The following is a 20,297-nucleotide window of genomic DNA, read 5'->3' as shown; positions in this document are numbered from 1 at the left end:
CATCGAAGACAGCAATGACCTGGGTGAGAAGGACTGGGCCAAAGAGGAACAAGAAGTCTCTAAATTGCTCCCCTAATTTGGCAGGCTCCAAACTGAACTGGATAAATCAGGGTGTGACAGCAGGACTGCCCTTCGCTCACATCTCATAGGATGGCATGGAAAAATGGGGCAAAGCCAGCAGCCAGATGGTGCAGCTCAGTGAAAGCCGTGCCAATGGGCTGCACGGGTACGCTTCTGCATGCGGCTGTTCTCTGCGGGGCACCACACGAGTGTCAGGGTCTCATGGAAATGGGGTAAAAAAAAAAAAAAAAAAGGCAGGCCTGTTTCATAACTGCCAACCAAGAAACATCAGCAATAGGGCAGGTGTTTTTATGATGCACCTATTGCAGAGGCGTCTCCCCCCCCCCGCATGCTGGGGCACAGTGTCCACTTCACAGCATCCTCTACCTCTGCAAGCCAGTCAATGGAAAGGAAGCCCCCTCCTCAGTGGGCTGTCTCAGATGTGGCACCTCACCCTCCTGCACATCAATTCAGAAAGCAGCAGCAAGTCCTAGGCCCGTGCTCCCACTATGGGGAGTGGGAGTTAAGGTCTTGGCTCTTAACTCAGATCATGCAAATGAGGAGCGACTTTGCCATACTCCCTGGAGTGACGCCGGAGGGAGCCATCAGAATCGGGCCCTCTGCGCTGGGATCGGAGCTCGAGTGCGAGGCAGCTTCTTGAACGCGGGGCCAGACTCTGCTCTTCTGCACTCTGGGTTTGCACTGCTTTAAGCCAGGAGCAGGCTCTGGTCGGGAGCAGTCGGTGCTAGTTCTCCATGCGCTCTCCGTCCATCCCTGCCTGCGCCAGCCCGCAGCCCTCACAACGCCTGCCTTGCACGGGGCAACCAAGAAAATGCCTTCCCCCGTCAAACAGAGACTTGTTTGAGAGACTTGCTCCCTTTCTGGCCCCATCTGCATTTCGCATGAGGCTCCTGCTTCCCTCCAGAGCCGTGTTTAGAGGCAGCTCTGGCCTTGAAGGTGCTAATGCAGTTTGGCAGCCTCATGGACCTACAGCCCTGGAGACTGATGAGCCCCCGCCTCGGACCCCCCACCCCCAGGACTGGACCCAGGGTGTCACATGCCTGTATCTCACCCTACACAGATGGCACCTTCATTCATTGGCATTTCTTTCAGCTTCCCAATGGGTCAATTTTAAGCAAGCCACAAGGGCAGCACATTGGGAGCGATAAAAGCCCTAGATGACCCACAGAGAAAGAGAAACAGAGAGTAGCTGGGAAGCCAGGGACAGTCCTCCCTCTGTGGGCAGGGCACACGTCCTCAGTCGAGGAACATAAGGGGAGGAAGAGCTGGAGTAAAAGCAAATAAGTCTGAGGATGGACTTGAGACCCAGCCTCTTCCACTGGCACTAGGCAAGAGCAGCAAGGATGTCTTTGGAAAGTTGTGGGGGGCTTAGGGGCTGGCTAGCCAGGCATGAAGGCCCTCTTTCCAGGGCACGTGGAGGTGCCGTAGAGCAGAACAAAATCCCCGGGGAGCCCCCAGCAGCCAGGCCCTTCCCCAAGCTCAGCATCTGGGTTCCTCCCTGCTTAGCAGGCCAGCGCAGCTTTTAGGCCCTAAAAGCAGATCCCTCCTGCACGTGTCCCACCGCCTCCACTTGACTTGCCCGAGTCGGGCAGGCAGGATTTAACTTTGCTGGGGGGAGCAGACAGAAGTGTAACGGGGCTCAGAGTGGAGCCAGCCCCCGAGCCCCGGGAAAGCCGATGTGTTCCCTCTTGTGGCGGTCCGTGGTAAGGCGTGCTGGGAGAAGCAGCCCGGAGGCAGGGCAGAGTTGCACCTTCTCGGCTAACTAAACCAGAGATGCATCGGCATTGGTAAGCAGCGTCTCACAGGCCTTCTCATGGTGGGGGTGGGCAGCATCTTAGTTAAGCACATAGCAGCCAGCGGTGTTTTTAAACATGGCCAAGAGGCTGGATTATGAGACCCGTGTTTTTCTCTCTCTGCAGCCGCGGCTTTGGCCAGTCGAACTCCTTACCCACAGCCGGATCTGTCGGTGCAGGCCTGGGCAGGCGAAACCCGCGGCAGTTCCAGATCCCGTCCCGCAACCTCCCCACCACCCGCCTGGGGCTGCTTGGCCCCACGGGGCTCCTCGGCGCTGCCCAGCGCAGCGCCGCCGCCAACCCCACACTCCTCAAGCAAGGGAGACAGGTTGGTTTCCATCCGTCTGCCCTGGCCCCGGGTGCAATGGGGCCACTGTTCGCTTTTGGGGGTGGAGGGGTGAATACTTTGTGGGTGCTGCAAGAAGCACCCGGGGGTCTGTGCCTACGGGGCAGCATTTCCAGCCTCCCCTGGAGTTAGGGATGCTCAGGGTTTCACGGCACCGGGCCCACCAGCATTGCAAACCCTTGCAGAGGCTTCCTCTTGCTCAGCTCAGGAGAAAGCCTCATTCTGCCTCCCTCAGTGAAGGTTAGACTGGAAGCATTTCTCCTGATTTCCCTCATCTGACTAACTTGTCTGGATCTCTTTTATGAAGGGGAAAAAAAAAAAAAGCCAAGCCAGTGAGAACAGTCTGCAGGCATTTCCTGTTTTTGCTCTCCTCGGTGTAGAGGGGTACTGAAAAGGGACAAGGAGAGCTGGGAGTGAGAGAGAAGGACACGCCAGGCTTTAGGGAGCGTCGGAGGCAGAGAACTTGTATAAATATGATGCTTGCTGAGAAAGCACTGCACTGGGGGAGTAGGAGGCTGCGGGGAGCGGCCACAAAAGCACTAGTAGACCCTAAGGTTTCTAATGCACGCAGCCCAGCGTGACCTTCCCTTGAAGCTTTGGTTTGTCTGTCTCTCTCCCGTAGAACCTGTGGTTTGCAAACCCTGGGGGGAGCAACAGCATGCCCAGCCGGACCCATAGCTCAGTGCAAAGGACCCGCTCCCTGCCTGTCCACACGTCCCCGCAGACCATGCTGATGTTTCAGCAGCCAGGTAGGAAGAAGCCATCGGTCTTTTGCTTATTCATACCCTTGACATACGAGAGTACAGTATATTCGGAGAGCTGCAGTAGCGAGCCCTGCCCGAAAGTGCTTAGCCTCAACTGTCACAATACATTCTTGGGCGCTTATAGAAGGCTTTCTTTTTTTAAACCGCATTGCAAGCACGAACCGTGGTGGGCTGGCTGCAAGCCAGACTATGCAAGCTCCGAGTCTGTTGCAATCTGACCAAGATATTTTTGACTCTAGTCAGATTACCAGATTGATTAAACCAGAGACATCACTGGAGGGATTTGGGCCCTATATATAACAGACTGACTGCGCTAGCGCCTCACATAGCTTCCTTCAGAGAGGCTTTATGTTACACGGGGAACGTCGTCACTCTTGGATCACCTTTTTTGCTTTTACATGGACTGGAAAATCCCGAGCTGCAATGAGGTGACTTCATGTATTTGGGGAGAATTCTTTGAAAACCGATGGATTAGGGACAGAAGTGACACACAAACTGATAGAAGTGATCAGAAACTGGTTCAGATCTGTAACTCAATAGAAATTCAGTGCACAGAACCTGCTTTCCTCATGGCCCAAACTGGTTTAAGATAAACCTGCATGGAAGTAGTATCAGGCTGAATTGATTTAGATTAAATCAGTTTATGGTATTTCTGTCCTAAATCCCCTTAGATTCAAGTTAACTCACAGCCCCCCAGCATCCCAGGATGCTTTGCATCTCCCTCACAGTTCCCCCTGTACTTTATACAGTGGGTGGGCGGGCTAGCCTTGCCCCAAGCTGTCTGCTCCACTGGAGCCAGATGGCATGCTCTAGCGCCCCCCACCGCCTGACCTGAGCCACTGCAGGCACGTGGCTGCATTTCTGGAATCAAAAGTGAATGTCTGCTCACTTGCTTATGGGTTCAATCTACATAGCTTAGACTAACCTGCAAAGATTGAATCGATTCAGATTTGTGCTTTTTGACTGTCTGTACTTAGCGTTGGTGAGGTAGAAGTTCATCACATTGGGGTTTTGTACTTTTTTGCTTGCACACTTCAAATAGCCTCCCATGCAGAAGAACATCCTGCCATTCTCTTGGGTTTTCTGAATGAACTGAACCTTCCTCCAGAGGAAAATCCTTCTTGCTTTCTGCGGGGTTTTTTTGTATTGCTCCATTCTTCTTTTAATTCAGCCCCTCTACCAGCATCCAGTTGTTAGTCAGCAAGTTTCCAAGGGTTGCTGACCAAAGAACCCAATCCCATTCAGGAGCTCCCACCATTGTTTCATCGGGCCTGTTGCTGTATATTGTGTCTGCCCTGTTGAGATGGTCTGATTGAAAATGAAAGTCTAATCCCACATCGCAGGGACTGTGTCTTCTCTTGCATATGGGCCAGAGCCCAGCAGGAAGACCAATCTTGGTAAATATTAAATATAATAATAAAGAAGGCTCTTCTTTCACGTTAGTCTGCGATCGATGCAGACTCCAGGGGGCTGAAAAGTTGCATTGCCAAAAATATGCATAGAGTCACCAGAGCGTTAGTCATCACAATAACCTCTTGCACCACGCTGACTCTTCTCCTCCAAGGGTCAAGGGTATGAACACTGATGAATTAATCCCCAGAACAATATGTGGACAGAGGAAAGGATTAGACTTCTGGTGTCAACTGAGCAGTCGCCCATCGTCCCAGAGCAAGCTCAGCAGAGGACCGGGCTGCTATCCAACTGGAGTGACAGGGGCAGGAAACCACATTGATTTAAAGAAGGAGCTTGATTAGTTTATGGAGGGGACTGCATGAGCTGGCTGCCTGCAATAGCAGGGGACTGGAGTTGGTGACCTAGGGGTGGCCCTATGTTGGGATGAATCGCAGGCAAAATTAACACTGTAGCCCAAGTTATGACCTGGTGCTGGCCTCTGTGTGCTAGCAGCACATGAGAAATACTGAGAGCCAGGCTGCCAACTTCTACCTGTATTCATGCAAATGCTAGAGGTACTCAGTTTTTTGCATCTCCTAACCTGGAACAAAGGGTACCGCACAGGGTGAGAGCAGAGCTCCTTGTACCCCAACAGGCTGGCAACAAGCAGCCTTTTTCCCATTCCCGTGGAGGCTTTGACCCTGCTCACTAGAAGGGGAATCTCAGCTCCTTATCTAACCTGGTTTTGCAGACACCTCTGGGAGAGGAACTTCAGGGAGTGTTTTTGCTCCTCTCTCTCCTTCTGGTGGGAATCCTGACACAGCTTGAGCCCATGGACATCTGAGGGCAGGGTTTGCCTCTGAACTGGCATGCTGTTTAAAGCAAGCACCAAATCTTTTTTGTGCCATGCTCTCAAACCTCACTTGGATTTGAGCGTCTGTCAGGTACTGGCCAGAAGGCATTTAAGAAAAATCTGTGGCCTTCTTCATGTAAGATACATTATGTCCAGATTAAAAGGCTCTCTGAAAATAGAAGGGAACATGGGCCACATACACTAGTGGGTTATTCCACCAATTTGCTCTCATCAGAGCTGCCAGGGTCCCTACCTGCCTTTTATTTCCAACCATCCAGATGCATCAGAAGAAGGGGAAAATAAATCCTTGTAAGGCACCCACAGTCAGTTTTCCAGGGCTTTGTCCCACAGGGTTTCAAATGACACCAGCAAAGGGGCTTATTTTTAGTTTTGCCTCTGTCACACGTATGGAAAAGTTCTGCAGCCCTCTTGTCCCTGGCAAGGAGGAGATTCAGAGTCTGCCCTACATGCAACTTTCAAGTTAATTTACAAAAAACACCTTGATTCTGCAATCGCCAGGGCAGACGTAAGAAACCTGGCCCAAAATAGGTCTGAAAAGAGGCGGGCTGGCCTTGAGGCTGTCTTGGATTCAGGCAGAGAACACATTTGTTCTGCAGGGTTGTTATAGTCACATGTCTGCGCCGCGGTCAGAGGTGTGATCTTGGCACCCATCGGCAGGCCCATGTTATTTCAGCTAGCTGCTTGGGTCCTCATCTCATTGGAGGTGCAGCAGCAGCAGGGTCTTCAGCCCAGGCTGGACAAACTGCAGCCAAGGCCCCTGGATACTTCCTTGGGTTGCGAGGCTGTACCAAAGGCTGGGCTGCTGTGTCTTCAGCACCCTGTTGTACCCAAGCCAGCTAGACTGAAGCTAGGGGCTCCTACTCCTGCTGCAGTTGCACGTCCTGATTGCAGAGTGAAAACACCATCCTAAATGTGCTCACTTCTTTGCACAAGTCCAAGCTGAACTGTGCAGGGTGTTATGCCGATACATAACAAGAACATGTGTACAGGGCAAGCCTGTGCCCAGCAACAATGCCCAATCTGCCTGGGCTGATCTGGAAACTGCACAGCTGTATCCATGCTGGGCTGTGGATTGGCCCAGGAGAGCTCATTAGTGAGTGACAGCGCCAATTAACCTGCTGGCCTGAAACAGTATGGTAGGTTTGAGGGTGCTGCTGCCTGGCAGGATAACTCATACAGCTGAAGAGACAGGACCTGCCACAGCATTTCTTTCCAAACAGGCACAATTGCCAAAGCCTGGGAGAACAGCCATGGCATTACAGTCTTCATGAAGGCGGCGCAGAGAGGGACTGAGGGGCAGACCCACAAAGGTATTCAGGCATCTCACCTCCATGTAGGTGAATGATTTTAAAGAGCGTCAGGCACCTGCTTGCTCCTGAGGATCTGGGCCCTGGAGATTTGCTTGAGGTTGTGCAGGAAACCCATGCAAATTAGCTCAGCTCTCCTGAGTCCAGTGCCTTAACCCCAGATAACCTCTCCCCAGCTGACAGCAATAATTATATTCGTGCAAGTCTCAGGTATTTGTCTTCTCTTGGGGAGAATTTGTGATGTGGAGTTCCCTTAAACGTGAAAATAATCACTTCTGGACTCAGCCCACAAGACTGTAAGGATGGAGAGCCCAGGTGGAGCCTCGGTGCCCTCTTTCCACCCAGTGTGGGGAGCTTGGTCTTCCACAACTGTGGGTCTGTCACGGTGCCCGGGGGCCTTTCTGTTCAGCTGTAAACAGACCTGCCCTTTCTAGAGATTTGTCCACTCCCAGCTGCAAATGTCCCCGTTCCCCAGCAGCTCTGCTTGCTATCCATTCTCCGGGTAGCTATACCTGTATTACCGACACTTTTTACTGTCCTTTTTTTGTTAATGGACCTTTGAAAGCCCTTTTCCATGGTATTTTTCAAGCCAGGTTAGGCTCAACTCCCTCCCTCCCTATGGGGGCCTCAATCCCATTGCCCCCCACCAGACTTACCTGCGGGAGCTGCTCTCCAGGCTGCCTGGCAGCCGTGTGCATGTGTGAGCACGCACATGCACATGGCATCCCTGCCTGACTCCCACTCCCCCCAGCCCCTTGCAGGCTGCAACTCTGCCAGCCTCCAGAGAGCTCTTTGCAAAAGTGAAAAATCCACGTGTTTCTCTGTTAAAATGAGAAATCGCCATTTTTCTCAGTTAAAAGGGGAAAATAGTCAGCAGGGCTGTGGAATAGGAGAAAGGCATTACTAGGAATGGCTAACAGACAGCAAAACAGCAGAAGAAAAGAGTTTGAATAGTGGAACGTCAAGACCAGTAAAAAGGAGAGAGGGCTGTTAACACCTGTGGAGTCAAGAGAGATTAGCAAGGATTGGGGAGACAATAATGAGCCACAAAGTCAACTGATTCTCTCACCACTGAGATGCATAGAAATGCTGCTGCTCCTCCCAGGCAGCTGGCTTTCAAGTTCAGAAGGAGCATGAATCAAGGAGAATCCGCCCCCGGGGCACGTTTCTGCAAATACAAATGCCAAGAGTTCAAATGGTATACATGAACGGGTGTATGTGAGGGGTGGGTGCGGTGTGAAAGCTGATGTGTTTGCACACAATGGGCATGCAAACTTCCCTCGTGTGTTTAGGGATAGAGGGTCCATTGTGGTCTTTTAAAGTTGTAGCCAGAGGGATGCAGGGCAAGTGATCCCCCAGTCAGCAGTTTTGCATGGGGCTCAGGTCAGTGCCAAAGAGCCCCTAGATGCTGAAGTATTGTCTTCAGCCATTAGAAATCTTTGTGGTTTTCATTCTGCAGTGGTGGACCCCAGGATAACCTGCTGTCCCATGGGCCCCAGGAAAATCCCCCATCCCATGGACCCCAAGATAACCCCCTGTCCCGTGGATCCCAGGATAACCCTCTGTCAAAAAAGAGAAGAGTGAGGACCTGGGCAACTATAGGCCTGTTAGTCTTACTTTGATCCTGGGGAAGCTCTTTGAGAGGATTATTCAGGAGCACATCTGGGAAGGACCGGCAGGGGGGACAATGCTCAGGGGCAACCAACACAGGTTTATTAGGGGCAGGTCCTGTCACACCAACCTGGTGGCCTTCTACAACCAGGTCGTAAAATCATTGGACGCAGGTGTCGCGGTGGACGTAGTCTTTCTGGACTTCAGGAAGGCCTTTGACACTGTCTCTCACCCCATTCTCATTAAAAAGCTAGGCGACTGGTGTCGACACCCACACAGTCAGATGTGTCGCCAACTGGCCGGAGGGCCGCACCCGGAGAATGGTGGTGGACGGGTCATTTTTGACCTGGAGGGATGTGGGCAGTGGGGTCCCCCAGGGCTCGGTCCTCAGGCCCGCACTGTTCAACATCTTCATCAGCGACTTGGATGAGGGGGTAAAAAGCACCTGTTCAGATTCACTGACGACACCAAGACTTGGGGTGAGGTGGGCACACTAGAAGGGAGGGACAAGATACAGCTGGACCTGGACAGGTCACAGGGGTGGGCAAATGGGAATAGGGTGGGATTCAACACTGACAAGTGCAAGGTGCTGCACCTGGGAGGAGGAACCAGCACGATACCTACAGGCCGGGGAACTCCATTCTTGAGAGCACAGTGGCAGAAAGAGATCTTGGAGTCATTATTGATTCCAAGATGAACATGGGCCGGCAGTGTGGGGACGCGGTCAGGAAGGCCAACCGCACCTTGTCATGCATCCACAGATGCATCTCGAGCAGGGACAAGGAGGTGATCCTCCCCCTCTACGCAATGCTGGTCAGGCCGCAGCTGGAGGACTGCGTCCAGGTCTGGGCGCCGCACTTCAGGAGGGACGTGGACAACATGGAGAGGGTCCAGAGGAGGCCACTTGCATGGTCGGGGGCAGCAGGGCAGGCCCTGAGGAGAGGCGACGGGACCTGAACCTGTTCAGCCTCCACAAGAGAAGGCCGAGGGGGGATCTAGCGGCCTGTTACAAACTAGTCAGGGGGGACCAGCAGGCACTGGGGGAGTCCCTGTTCCCCCGAGCACCGCCAGGAGTGACCAGGAATAACAGTCGCAAGCTGGCAGAGGGGAGATTTAGGCTAAACATCAGGAGGTGCGACTTCACGGTCAGGGCGGCTAGGGTCTGGAGCCAACTTCCAAAGGAAGTGGTGCTGGCTCCTACCCTGGGGGTGTTTAAGAGGAAGCTTGACATCTACCTGGCTGGGGTCATTTGAGCCCGGTTTTCTCTCCTGCCCGGGGCAGGGGGTCGGACCTGATGATCTACAAGGTCCCTTCCGACCCTACATCTATGAATCTATGAACCCCTGTCCCGTGGACCCCAGAATAATCCTGTGGACCCCAGGATAACCCCCTGTCCCATGGACCCCAAGACAACCCCCTGCCCCGTGGACCTCAGGATAACCCTGTGGACCCATCCCATGGACCTCAGGGTAACCCCCTGTCCCGTGGACCCCAGGATAACCCCCCATCCCATGGACCCCAGGATAACCCCTTGTCCCATTCCCTTTGCAGAGTTCCAGGTGCCAGTGACAGAACCTGACATCAACAACAGGCTGGAGTCCTTGTGCCTGAGTATGACCGAGCATGCCCTAGGTGGTAAGTGCACCCGTTGTCTTCCTCTCGCCTTGCCGTGCTGTTGGCCACAGAGTCCCTGCCCCAGCCCTGAGGATTCTGCAGTTTCATTCAGACACAAACAGACAAACACATACCCCGGTGTCATTCACAGCGGCCTTGCACCAGTGTAAACAGATCAGGAGCAGATGCCCTCGCTGCTCTCCCAGGGTAGCGCTCACATTTGATGTCTCATACAGACCCTCACTTTTGGTGGGGGGGCAGGAAGAAGGTAATCGCCCGTTTGCTTTTATCAGGTAGCTACTCCAGGATGGATGAGGACAGACAACACCCAAACCAGTGGGATTTCCACTGGTACAGTTTTACCCAATCCTTTCAGGGATAACTTGCCACCAGACTGAATGCAGTCACCCTGGTTTGGAAGCTCACTGGGATGCCAGTTACATGGCTATCAGCATTACATTTGCCCAGGCCCTATATCACCTCTGCAAGGGTTTCTGATACAGCCGCCATCCATGTGCTAAAGGAGACTGGAGAAGACTGCTACAGCGGTCCAGCCATTTTTGTGTTTGGAGCACTTCAAAGGCATGTGGAGTGCTTCAAGCAGCGTGCCTTTCCATGGCCTGACCCGCACACAGGCATCTGTGGTAGGACAGGGATTTGAAGGTGCATCTGAGTCTTTGGCTAGGGTCTGATCCCTTGGGCTGTCCTCCTCTGAGTATAATTAGAGTTACTTTACCCTGTGCCTTTCTAAAACACCCATTGTCGTGGTCTCTGGATACCCTATGGGACAACCCTCATTCTGTTTTCCCATTGAAGGAAGATCTTCTTAGGAGTCAGATGTCAAGAGTTGATGTATGGGAATGCTGCATCCAGCATCCATGGGTTTCCCTACACCAGTTCAACAGCTCTAAAGCACGCTTCCCATCCCTGATAAAACACCGGAGACAGCTTGAGAGCAATTAAAGGCCTTTAAAGTGGAGGGATTCAGTGAGGTCTGTGTTCTCCATTGAGTGTATCCTGACCCACTGTCATTATCTGTATCCCACTTATGTCTGGGAGCCACTGTCACGGATCATGGCCCTGTTGTGTCAGGTGCTGCACAAACAGCAGAAGACATTGGCCCCTGTCCTACAGACCTCTCCACCTAGGCGCTGTACAAGCAACAACAGGCAGACAAAGCAGACAGGCGGGGTGGAAGCGGTGGGTGAATCAGGAAGCAGACAGGTGAGCGGACAGGTCAGCACCAGCCATGCAAAGCCAGGCAGGAGAGGTTTGACCGCAATGTAGCCGGGGGAGTGTCATGACTCGAGCCATTGGCTGCCTCGGCTGTACGAGGCTTGTTTAGATAGGAATAAAAACAGCATCCTTACACAAAACCCCGGGCGCCCTTCACAGCAAATTAAACTCAGAGACAAGCAACGGCCACCCAGCCAGCAAAGAGCAAACCGGAGAAAGAATGAATTCGTTCAGCCGGCCACGAAGAGAAAGCAGCAAAATAGCCCTGTTAAGTGCTCGCTGCTGGAGACATCCCTTCCACCTCCCCCAGCATCCGGACTGATAACTAGCTGCTTCTGGGAGCCCAGGGGGTCACAATTTAGGGTCTTCCTCAAACCAACAAGGCAGAGGAGAGAACTGTGGGACCCGAGGCCCCACCCAGACCACACCAGGGGACACAGCCCCAATTACCGGGCAGTATGTCTGGGGAGAGAGGCATGCCTTCACCTAGCAAGGGGGTTGGCCGATGGGGTTCATAACCTATACCCTTGCATGTGGGGAACAAAAATCATTGTGCGGCTGAAGAGTTTCTTCAGCCCACACCAGAGAAAAGATCTAGCCAAGCCATTTCTGTGCAGGGTTGTGTTCCTTTGGGTTGGGATTTTTCCCCCCCCCCCCCTCCACGCAGCTTACTCCCAGCCTCCCTCAATCGACTGGTGCTATAAATAGCTTTTTATTTTTTAAAAAAGACCTCTTAAATAAAAAAAAAAGACCTGAACAAACCTGTTTGTTCTTAGTCTTCAAATTCCAAATGGATGAATCGAAGCCTAAGAACGAGGCGAGGGCTGTGATTATTTGAGTACCGTAACAGGGAGCGCTCTGTTGGAGCCTTGTATTAGTAATAGCTTACGTGGCCATTGCCAAAGTCAGTAATGTGGTGCAGTGTGGTATGCGGGGCTACTGCCCTTCTGCGTCGCTCCAGTTCTTTAACAAAACGGACTGTGTCTTGACACCATCTGCTTCTGTATATCTTACAAGTCGTATCATTATAGCAGGCCTCTTAGGTATTTCCTCAGTCTCATTTGTGGACTAAATAGGATGCATTATATGGGGTTGCACTGGGCTGAGGTGGGAAGGCGACAGCTCGCCGCCTCTGATGGTGCATGCGATTCAGGCAGGGTCTTTCAGGAGCTGCTTCTCCCTCGGTCTAGAGGGGATTTGCAGCCCGTGTGTGCTGTCTCTCGCCCTCCCAGCGGGTAGCGAAGCAGTTCTGCTCATCAGGCTGGAAGTGCAGCCAGCCCGGGGTTTCTGTAGGGAGGGCCAAGGAGCAAAGTTGTAACCTGGACCTAAACTTCTCACAGCCTAAGGGTGAGGGATTCCTGTGGATCTGAAGGTGTTTGATTCAGCCCAAGCCAGAGAAAAGCCAGTCGTTCACTTTGGGCCCTATGCAGCCTCTGTTTTCAGGCAGGGGGAATTTGGACTGGGAGTTTTGGGCTGTGCCCATCTTTGGCTCTCACCAGGTGCCCAAACAGGGCTGGGTGTACAATGTTTGTATCCCCAGTTCAGACCCTTGAAAGGGCCTGATGCTGCATTTTCACAGACTGCAACTGAGCACTTTCGTGGGCCTGTCCCCAGCCGACAGTGGAGAAACCTTTCTTCACTGCCTTAAAAGACAGTGATTCTGATAAAAAATCTTGCACCCTAAATGCGTTTATCCCATAACTAGCATCTGGTTTGCACGCACACACACATACATTTTGTTCGTAGTCCCCAAAAGCTTTTCAGTGTCATCCCCTTGACTTCCCTTTGGTTGAGAGCTGAGCATGGGGAAACCATAGGCATGCATTTGTCATCACTGGGGGGACTAGGCCCTAAACACCCACACCCCTCAGCTCACTCTGGCAGGTTAGTTTGCTTATTAAGGCCTTGCAGCAACATCAGGTCTCTTGGGTGTCTCCATTTGTCCCACCAGGTCCTCAAGGCTCACATTTGGGGTCAGGAAGGAGTTTAGCCCGTGGTCAGTTTGGTACAGACTGGGGTTTTTGCCTTCCTCTGTAGCAGGGGGCATGGTCCTCTTCCTGATATCCCTCGAACTTATTTTGAACAACCTTTGCAGCAGCAAGACGTTGGCCACTGTGGTCTTCTTGCTTTACCTGTGGCCAATTCGGTGTCATGTCTTGTGTGATGTCAGGATTGACTGTGCTGTTTTGCTAAGCAGTTAGACGATGGATTTGTATAGGATGGTTTAGAGAGGGATGATCCTGCTGCAGGCAGGGGGTTGGACTAGATGACCTCTGGAGGGCCCTTCCAGCTATAATTTTCAGGCTAGGCAAGTGAGTGGACCCTTGAACAGTTGGGAAGTCTTTAAAAAAGAGATGGCCAGATATTAATTGTGGGGGGCTACTCCCAGCTTCTTTAGCTCTGGCTAAGCATCAAGGGAGTATCCTTTGCTCCCACTAACATGAACCTCAGTCAAGAGCACTTCCCTTTTTACAGAGCCAGGCTTCGCATGCATTGCATGCAACTTCCCACTGTAAAGCTCCTGACATTTCTTTTTTAATTATTTCACTATCCTCCCCCATCCTGTCACATGTTAAAAAGAAAATAAAGCCCAGAATATTTGAAGACGTTACTGCTTCCCTGGCCGGGACCCCGTGCTCCAAACATTCACAGAAAAAGGCTTTTTCCTGCCGTCTTACTCAGACCAAAACATGCAGGAAACAAGGCCTCCAAGGATCATCTTGGCTGGGATGATGTAGTTGGGGCTGGTCCTGCTTTGAGCAGGGGGTTGGACTAGATGTGACCTCCTGAGCTCCCTTTGACCCTCGTTTTCTATGATAATAAGGATCTGCAGCTCCTGCCCCTAAACTCAAGGTGTTAATACAGGGCCAGATGGTCTCACTTATTATGTTCCTTTGTAAAAAGCAAGGGGCAAGAACAGATCCCCGTTGCCTTATGCATAAGCCCACGGTCTGTACCCCATCCTATCCAGGGAGGTAGGAACAGGCAATAAACCAGCAGGTTACTTCCTTTGAGGAGCAAGGGAGGGATCAGGGAACAGCCAGCGATTCTCATTGCCATGCTGGCTTCCTCGGTTCTGGGGCCGCAGTGCCATGCACTTCCCCTTCAGGATGCATTTGAGCCCCGAGCATAGATCACTAGTTCATATGCAGTTTGTACGCTCAAGTCATGAGCGGGCATAGGTGCCCTGACACCTGGCACAGAAGACACAGCAAGTGCAAGGGTAAGTGGGTCAAACCCAGCCACCGAGGACCCCAGCATGCCTTTCCCCAACCTCCAAACGTAGGGCTTTGGTTCTTCTGCATAGGTGTACCATTGCTCAGCTTGCTAGCTCTCACGCGACAGCACTTGAAGTGAAGTATGGCTGCTCCTCATTGCACGTTGCTGTTTTCAGATGGCATCGACAGAACCTCTACCATATAGGAGACGAAGGCGTGACGGTAACAGCGCTGGCTGCGAGAACGACTGCTGCGGGTCCAGTAGCAAGGGTCTCCAGACTTGCACAGGATCCTCAACGACCTTTCGCATCTTTTTCTCTCTCCCTCTCTCTCTGTCTCCCTCTCCCGTTTTAATTTTGTGGATGTGTAGATTGTCCTTGTGAACATATTGTTAGAATTGGAATTTGGTTTTGTCATTTATTACATCCATGCTAGAAGAAGGGGAAAAAAAAGAAAAAAAAAAAAAAAGGAAAAACCCACGTAAGGAAAATCTGAGCGGCAAGCTGAGGTGCTGGTAAAGGAGGTATTCATCTCTGGTCCGGAGGACAGGAGAGCACCAGAAGCAAACCCTGTTTCTGAATGAGGAAACGTTTAACAACTATCACACAGGTGTGACCAAAAAAATAAATCCCCCAGTGTAAACCAAAACTGTTCCTAGTTCCCATCTCCTCTATTTCACTGGAGCTCAGACATCAACGCAAGCTGCAGTGGGATCAAAAACGTGCTGGGGGGGAAGAAAGAGAGAAAAACCAAAACTAAGCTTCCTTTCAGCAAATCAAACTACATGTCAATTTGTGCACTGTTTACATAAAGGCAGATATCAAGGGTACATAAGTGTGCAACGACGTCAGGCCGGCCTTTTGTCTCACGTTCCTGTTGTACAAGGATGTGTCATTTTAACTTTTGTTACTTAGCAGCAGGTTTGCATTTTAACTCGCAGCCGAGTTTCGCTTCTAGGGAGTGCGGGCGGCCTGGGGCAGGCCTCGAGTTTTACTGCTGGGTGGGCGCATAAACCCGGCGAAGAGAACAGGGGATGTTGTCGAGTGGGCAGGGCGACGTGCGATTAGGCGAGGAGAAGGGGTTGGAGCAGTTTCCATGTCTTTTCTTTTCTAGTGCTCAGCAAAATGCTGCCTCGTGGGTTTTGCCGATCTGCCTCCCTGCCCCGGGCTGACCCACCGAACCATGTCGAGAACCGGCTACCGCGTATCAGCTAAATTGCATCTGATAGGGGGCTGTGCCTTTCCTTGCAGGCGGTATAGCCGGAGGGGGCCAGGTTCCTGTGCAAAAACCCCAGCAGCAAAATCTAAGCAGTGCTGAACTGCAGCTTGCTGTATAAATGGGGAGCGTGTTAATGCTGGAGCACTCCCTTTTTCTCCCTCTCGACAGTAGGCAAGCATGAGGCCACGGGGTAAAAAGCAGACTGGACTGGACTTTGCATGCAAGTGAAGGAAGGTCGACACGGGGTGGGGTTGAGTTTAAAGAGATGGCAGGGGGCACATGCAGTATTACGCTGCTGTCATCCCAGAACTGCAGCTGCATCAGGTTTGCTTTGTATAACCAAGAGTTGGGCCTCGGTTCCTTAGATGGGTGGACTGGGTGCAACGTTGGTCAAGCCAGAGTTTCAGCTGAGATCCAGGGCCACAGTTGGGTTTTGCCCACACCAGCGAGTATCCACAGCGCTGCCCTTGAATGCAGGGGAGTTACTCCAGTGTCCATGAGAGCATGTTACACACAGTTATTTTGAAGCCCCTTGACTTCTTGAGGCACAGAGGGGCCCAAATCTGATTTTACTTACACCAGGTTTGTCCCACTGTATCTCCACTGGCATCAGTGGATGTCCCTGGGTCTTGCATGACTGTAAGTGAGAATGTGATTTGGCTCACATACCAGTTCTTTATCATATAAAGAAGAGCGGCGTAAGTGCGTACCGTGGCTAGGGGAAAGTATTAGCAATACTTCCAACATTAGTTCTGTCTGTTCACATTGCTCCAGGTTGGGCATTCTCTGCAGGTAGCTACAGGATCGGTCAGAGAAGCAAGTTTTTTCTTAGTGCCAATACGTGTGACTAGTTTAAAAGGTGGGGGTGGGGGAGAGTAAGGGCTTAACTCTAACTATGAAAGAGATGTTCTCTTGTCTCTACCGTAGGATTAGTAAATCCAGTCTAGAGGCAGCATTTTTAAGTAGTTTTATAAAAACTAAAAGTGCCAAAATGCAATTTTTTATGTTGATCGACGTAAAGTTGACATTTGGTTTTCCGGGGTCCAGAAGGTGTAGTGTGACGTAGAGAAGGGTAAAGCCAGGATGATGATACCCAGGGACTTGGGAACGTGTGATGAGGAGCTGGAGACAAAGTGAATGAAAAGGGTGGTGACCTGCAGTGTTACACATCATAGACGAAGAGAAAGTTTTCCAGTCGGAGTTGTACCTTGAGCACTCATAGCTATACAAAACGCAGCTTCCGAAAGCAAGTTGTGAACACAATCACTTTAGCCTGAATCTTTTGAAAGGAAGACTCAAAACGTATTTACAAATCTGAAATTCTATTTATTCCTTTGCTGAGTATAGAAACAGAGGTTATCTGATTATTAGATATATTATTTTGGATATATTACTTATTAACTTGCTATGGCTGGTAACCATGATAATGTCTGTTATTAACAACCACATAATTCTTTTTTTTTTTTTTTAAGCTTATTTTCCATTGACAGTGTATAGGTTAATGAGAACTACTTAGTTGTGTTTTGCTGTTTCTAGTTTTAATTAAAAAAGTGGCTTCAGTTAAATTTTGGAAGTCCTTCCCAGCTCTGTTTTGCAGCCTGTATTGAGTGCAGGTTTAGAGCTTAATTAAAAAAACAAAAAACAAATCCTAAAGTATAATAAATTTATTTATAAAAAAAAAACAGTTGCATGAATAAGGCTGTGAAGTCAAATATTTAGTAATAAAGCGGCAGTGCCTTTCTTTTTTGTATTTACCCATTTACCCCAAATGCAACTGTTTTATAATAAGCAAGTATCGAATGACTTCAGATCTCAGAGCAACAACTATTTCACTACATATAAATGTTCTTCTTGTTCTAACGAAAGTGCGTACTTGGCATCTCTGCAAGCTCTTCCAGAGACAGTAGTTTGCTACACTATTATCAATGTATGACGTTTTATTGGTGCTTTTATCCTGAGTGGTTTCTTACGGTTATTAACGGAAGGGGCAGACACACACACACATGCGCGCACATGCACATGCAACAGGCTGAGACGTACAAGGAATGAAACGCTGCTGCCGATGGTTTTTCACTGCTTTGGGTTTCACTTCTGAATGACGGCCGACAAGAAAAACACAAACGCCGCTCGTCTGCTCGGCGAAATTGTCTGCACGGAAGAGCGAACCAAGTCCGTATGTTCAAGTGTCCTTGGCAGTGCCCGCGCTGCAGGAATGAACCTCCTTTGACCGCACAGGTGGGGCTCAGCCGGGCCACCCCCAGGCTCATCCCGCCGGGCTCGTCCTGCTGGGGTAGACAGGGCCCGCTGAGCCCAAAGCCCTCCACAACACACCCGGCAGAGACTAAAGTGCTTCAGCCCTGCCAAGCCTGGCGGAAACCCAGGCTTTAAGCACGCGTTTCAGGTCCTTTGACTCAGGGGTGGGCGATTATTTCGGGGGGAGGGCCGCATACTGAGTTTTGGCAAGCCATCGAGGGCCACATGACAGGCAGCCGGGGAAGATAAATATTAATTCTCTAAATTTTTTAGGGGACCCGCAGGCCGGATAGAACGGGCTGGCGGGCCGCATCTTGCCTACCCCTGCTGATTGACTCCAACAGGACCCACGCAGGTGCTTAAAGTCCAACACGTGCTTTGCTGAACCGGGGCCGGGACGAGGTGTTTGGTTGCAAGGGGGGCGAACCAGGCTGATGCGGACGAGCGCCGCTTGCCGGGACGCTGGGAACCACCCTGTCGTCAAACGCGGCTCATTTCTGCAGCTCAGATGCAGCCTTCTGCTCATCCCAAATTAGGGCTACAGCTGCACTTTCCTTCCCACCTTCCCGGGAAAGGGATGAGCACTCCCGACGCTGAGGAAAACCTGCTTTTCTTTTGAGGCGTCGTGAGCTCGCCCTTCCAGGGACCACGCTCACGGTTGAAGTGAGCGGAGCCCCTTCGCAGGTCCTTGCGCTGGGCACCCCCCCCCCGTTTTTTTTCCCCCTCGAAACATAGACGTTTGGGGATGTCTCCCCAGACAGCTGCAGCCTGAACGCAGAAACAATACTGTGATCTAGAAGCCACCCACCGGCGTGCAGCCCTCGGTCCGCACGGGGGGAGAGCCGGGGGCGGGAGCCAGAGCTCGACGCTTAGTCAGCGCTTCAAAACCGAAAAAGAAAAAGATGCCCGTCGTCACGTTTCTCGCTCCCGGGGTGCGGAGACATGACCCATGTTAGGCTTTCTGAATGTGCCTGATGAAAAGTAGATCCTGCAGAAGTATAATTTGCACACAGCTATGAAAACACTAAAGTTGATTTTATACAAGTCATCAGAGTTTGCAAAGTGAGTTTTATTTTTTGTATTCCTTTATCTTTACTTAAAGGTGAATGTGTATTCCTCTGGGAGGAATAGGAAGAAAACAGGAATGTTAATAATGTTAAACAGAATACTTCCTCCCTTAATAATATATAACCCCGATGTATTTATGCATATTGTAAGCTTACTTTTAAAAGCTTTGAACTTTCCTTTGTTGCATGCCATCAAAGGCAGCCCCTTATTGTACATGCATGCGTTTAGTCCCGGGTTTTTTGTTTTGTTTTTTGTTTTTGTTTTTTCTGTACAAACTTAGTGCACAAAGAAATATTTTTGCCTAGTCAATGTTGCCAAGCAATGCATATTTTTTAAATTTGTCATATATGGAAATAGCATGTGTGTTACATGTAAAAGCTTCCTGATATAAAGAAATACTAATGTTTGGAGATGCTGTTCTTTGCAAGTGTACAGTTTTCAAATGTTGTTACCAGTGAGACACCCTTGTGATTTAAACTTGCTACAATGTATTTATTACTCATTTCCTCCCATGTAACTAGGAATCATGGCTATATTTCATATCAACATTCAATTGAAAGTGAAGGGAGATGATTAATACAAGGTTTTGTAACACTGGGGTGTGTTGTCTTTTTTTATTTCTGTCGGAGGAGTGGCATTTGGTTACTTCTAAAACAAACAAAAAAATGAAGGGCCCAGCTTCATGGAATAAATGAGTGAAGAAAAATAACTTGAGTTTTGCAGAATACCATTTATTACACTTCTGTCAAGCCCTCTAGTAGCAGTTTAATGCTTAGGACTTCCTAAGCACTGCACAAGGGGTTTAGCTATCCCCTGAAGCCCCTTTCCGAGGGAGGAGCAGTAAGCAAGGCTAGCATAATCAAAGATAGTTGGGGGTTAATCCCCAACAAGGAATGAAACGCTGCTGCCGAGGGTTTTTTGCTGCTTTGGGTTTCCCTTTTGAACGACGGCCATCAAGAAAAACACGAACACCGCTTGTCTGCTGGGCGAAGTTGTCAGCACGGAAGAGCGAACTAAGTCCGTATGTTCAGAGTAAAACAAAGGCACTGATCCTTTTTTGCAGATGCAGAAACTGAGGCCGACTCAAAGATCAGCTTTGGCAAAGACGCGTGACACATGAATGGCAACAGCCAAGTTCAAACCCAAGAATCATTGGCTTGGGTCCATGGACACCTTTTCCCCTCATCAAACCCTTGTCTTCTGCATGAGCATGGCCAGTTCTCCCAGCCTGCACAGCGCGTATCCCCAACTCCTTGCTCCCTTCCTAGCAAAGCAGCACAAATCACTGCAGTAAAGCACCAGAACAGGTTCCCCGGAGAGGCAGTGCAATCTCCGTCCTCGGAGGTTTTTCAGACCTGGCTTGACAAAGCCTTGGCTGGATGATGTCGTTGGAGCTGGTCCTGCTTGGTAACTTGGGTACATCCCCCCTGTCTCCAGCTGAAGGGGCCTGGCTAGCTGGCAGGGGCGCTGTGGGTCCCCGCCATCCCTGCAGCGCCAGGCCAGGACAGCCAGGGTCTGAACT

At 50.7% G+C, this 20,297-nt stretch overlaps 1 protein-coding gene across 2 annotated transcripts in view; it reads left to right on the top strand.

Annotated features, from left to right (window-relative positions):
• Positions 1–19,369, top strand: part of SAMD4A (sterile alpha motif domain containing 4A) — a 167,498-nt gene extending 148,129 nt beyond the window's left edge. For both annotated transcript variants that reach the window (XM_090034380.1, XM_090034379.1), the window contains 4 exons: positions 2,001–2,202; positions 2,843–2,969; positions 9,720–9,803; positions 14,413–19,369. In XM_090034380.1, the coding sequence (XP_089890506.1) occupies positions 2,001–2,202; positions 2,843–2,969; positions 9,720–9,803; positions 14,413–14,441 (442 nt within the window). In that variant the 3' untranslated portion in view covers positions 14,442–19,369. The remainder of the gene's footprint in view (positions 1–2,000; positions 2,203–2,842; positions 2,970–9,719; positions 9,804–14,412) is intronic.
• The last annotated feature ends 928 nt before the right edge of the window (positions 19,370–20,297 follow it).

This window comes from Crocodylus siamensis, chromosome 2 (assembly GCF_052110815.1).
Source record: "Crocodylus siamensis isolate JL-2025a chromosome 2, ASM5211081v1, whole genome shotgun sequence".
NCBI classification, from domain to species: Eukaryota; Metazoa; Chordata; order Crocodylia; family Crocodylidae; genus Crocodylus; species Crocodylus siamensis.
Note: the sequence above shows the minus strand (reverse complement) of the source record. Positions and strands in the feature narration are given on the sequence as shown.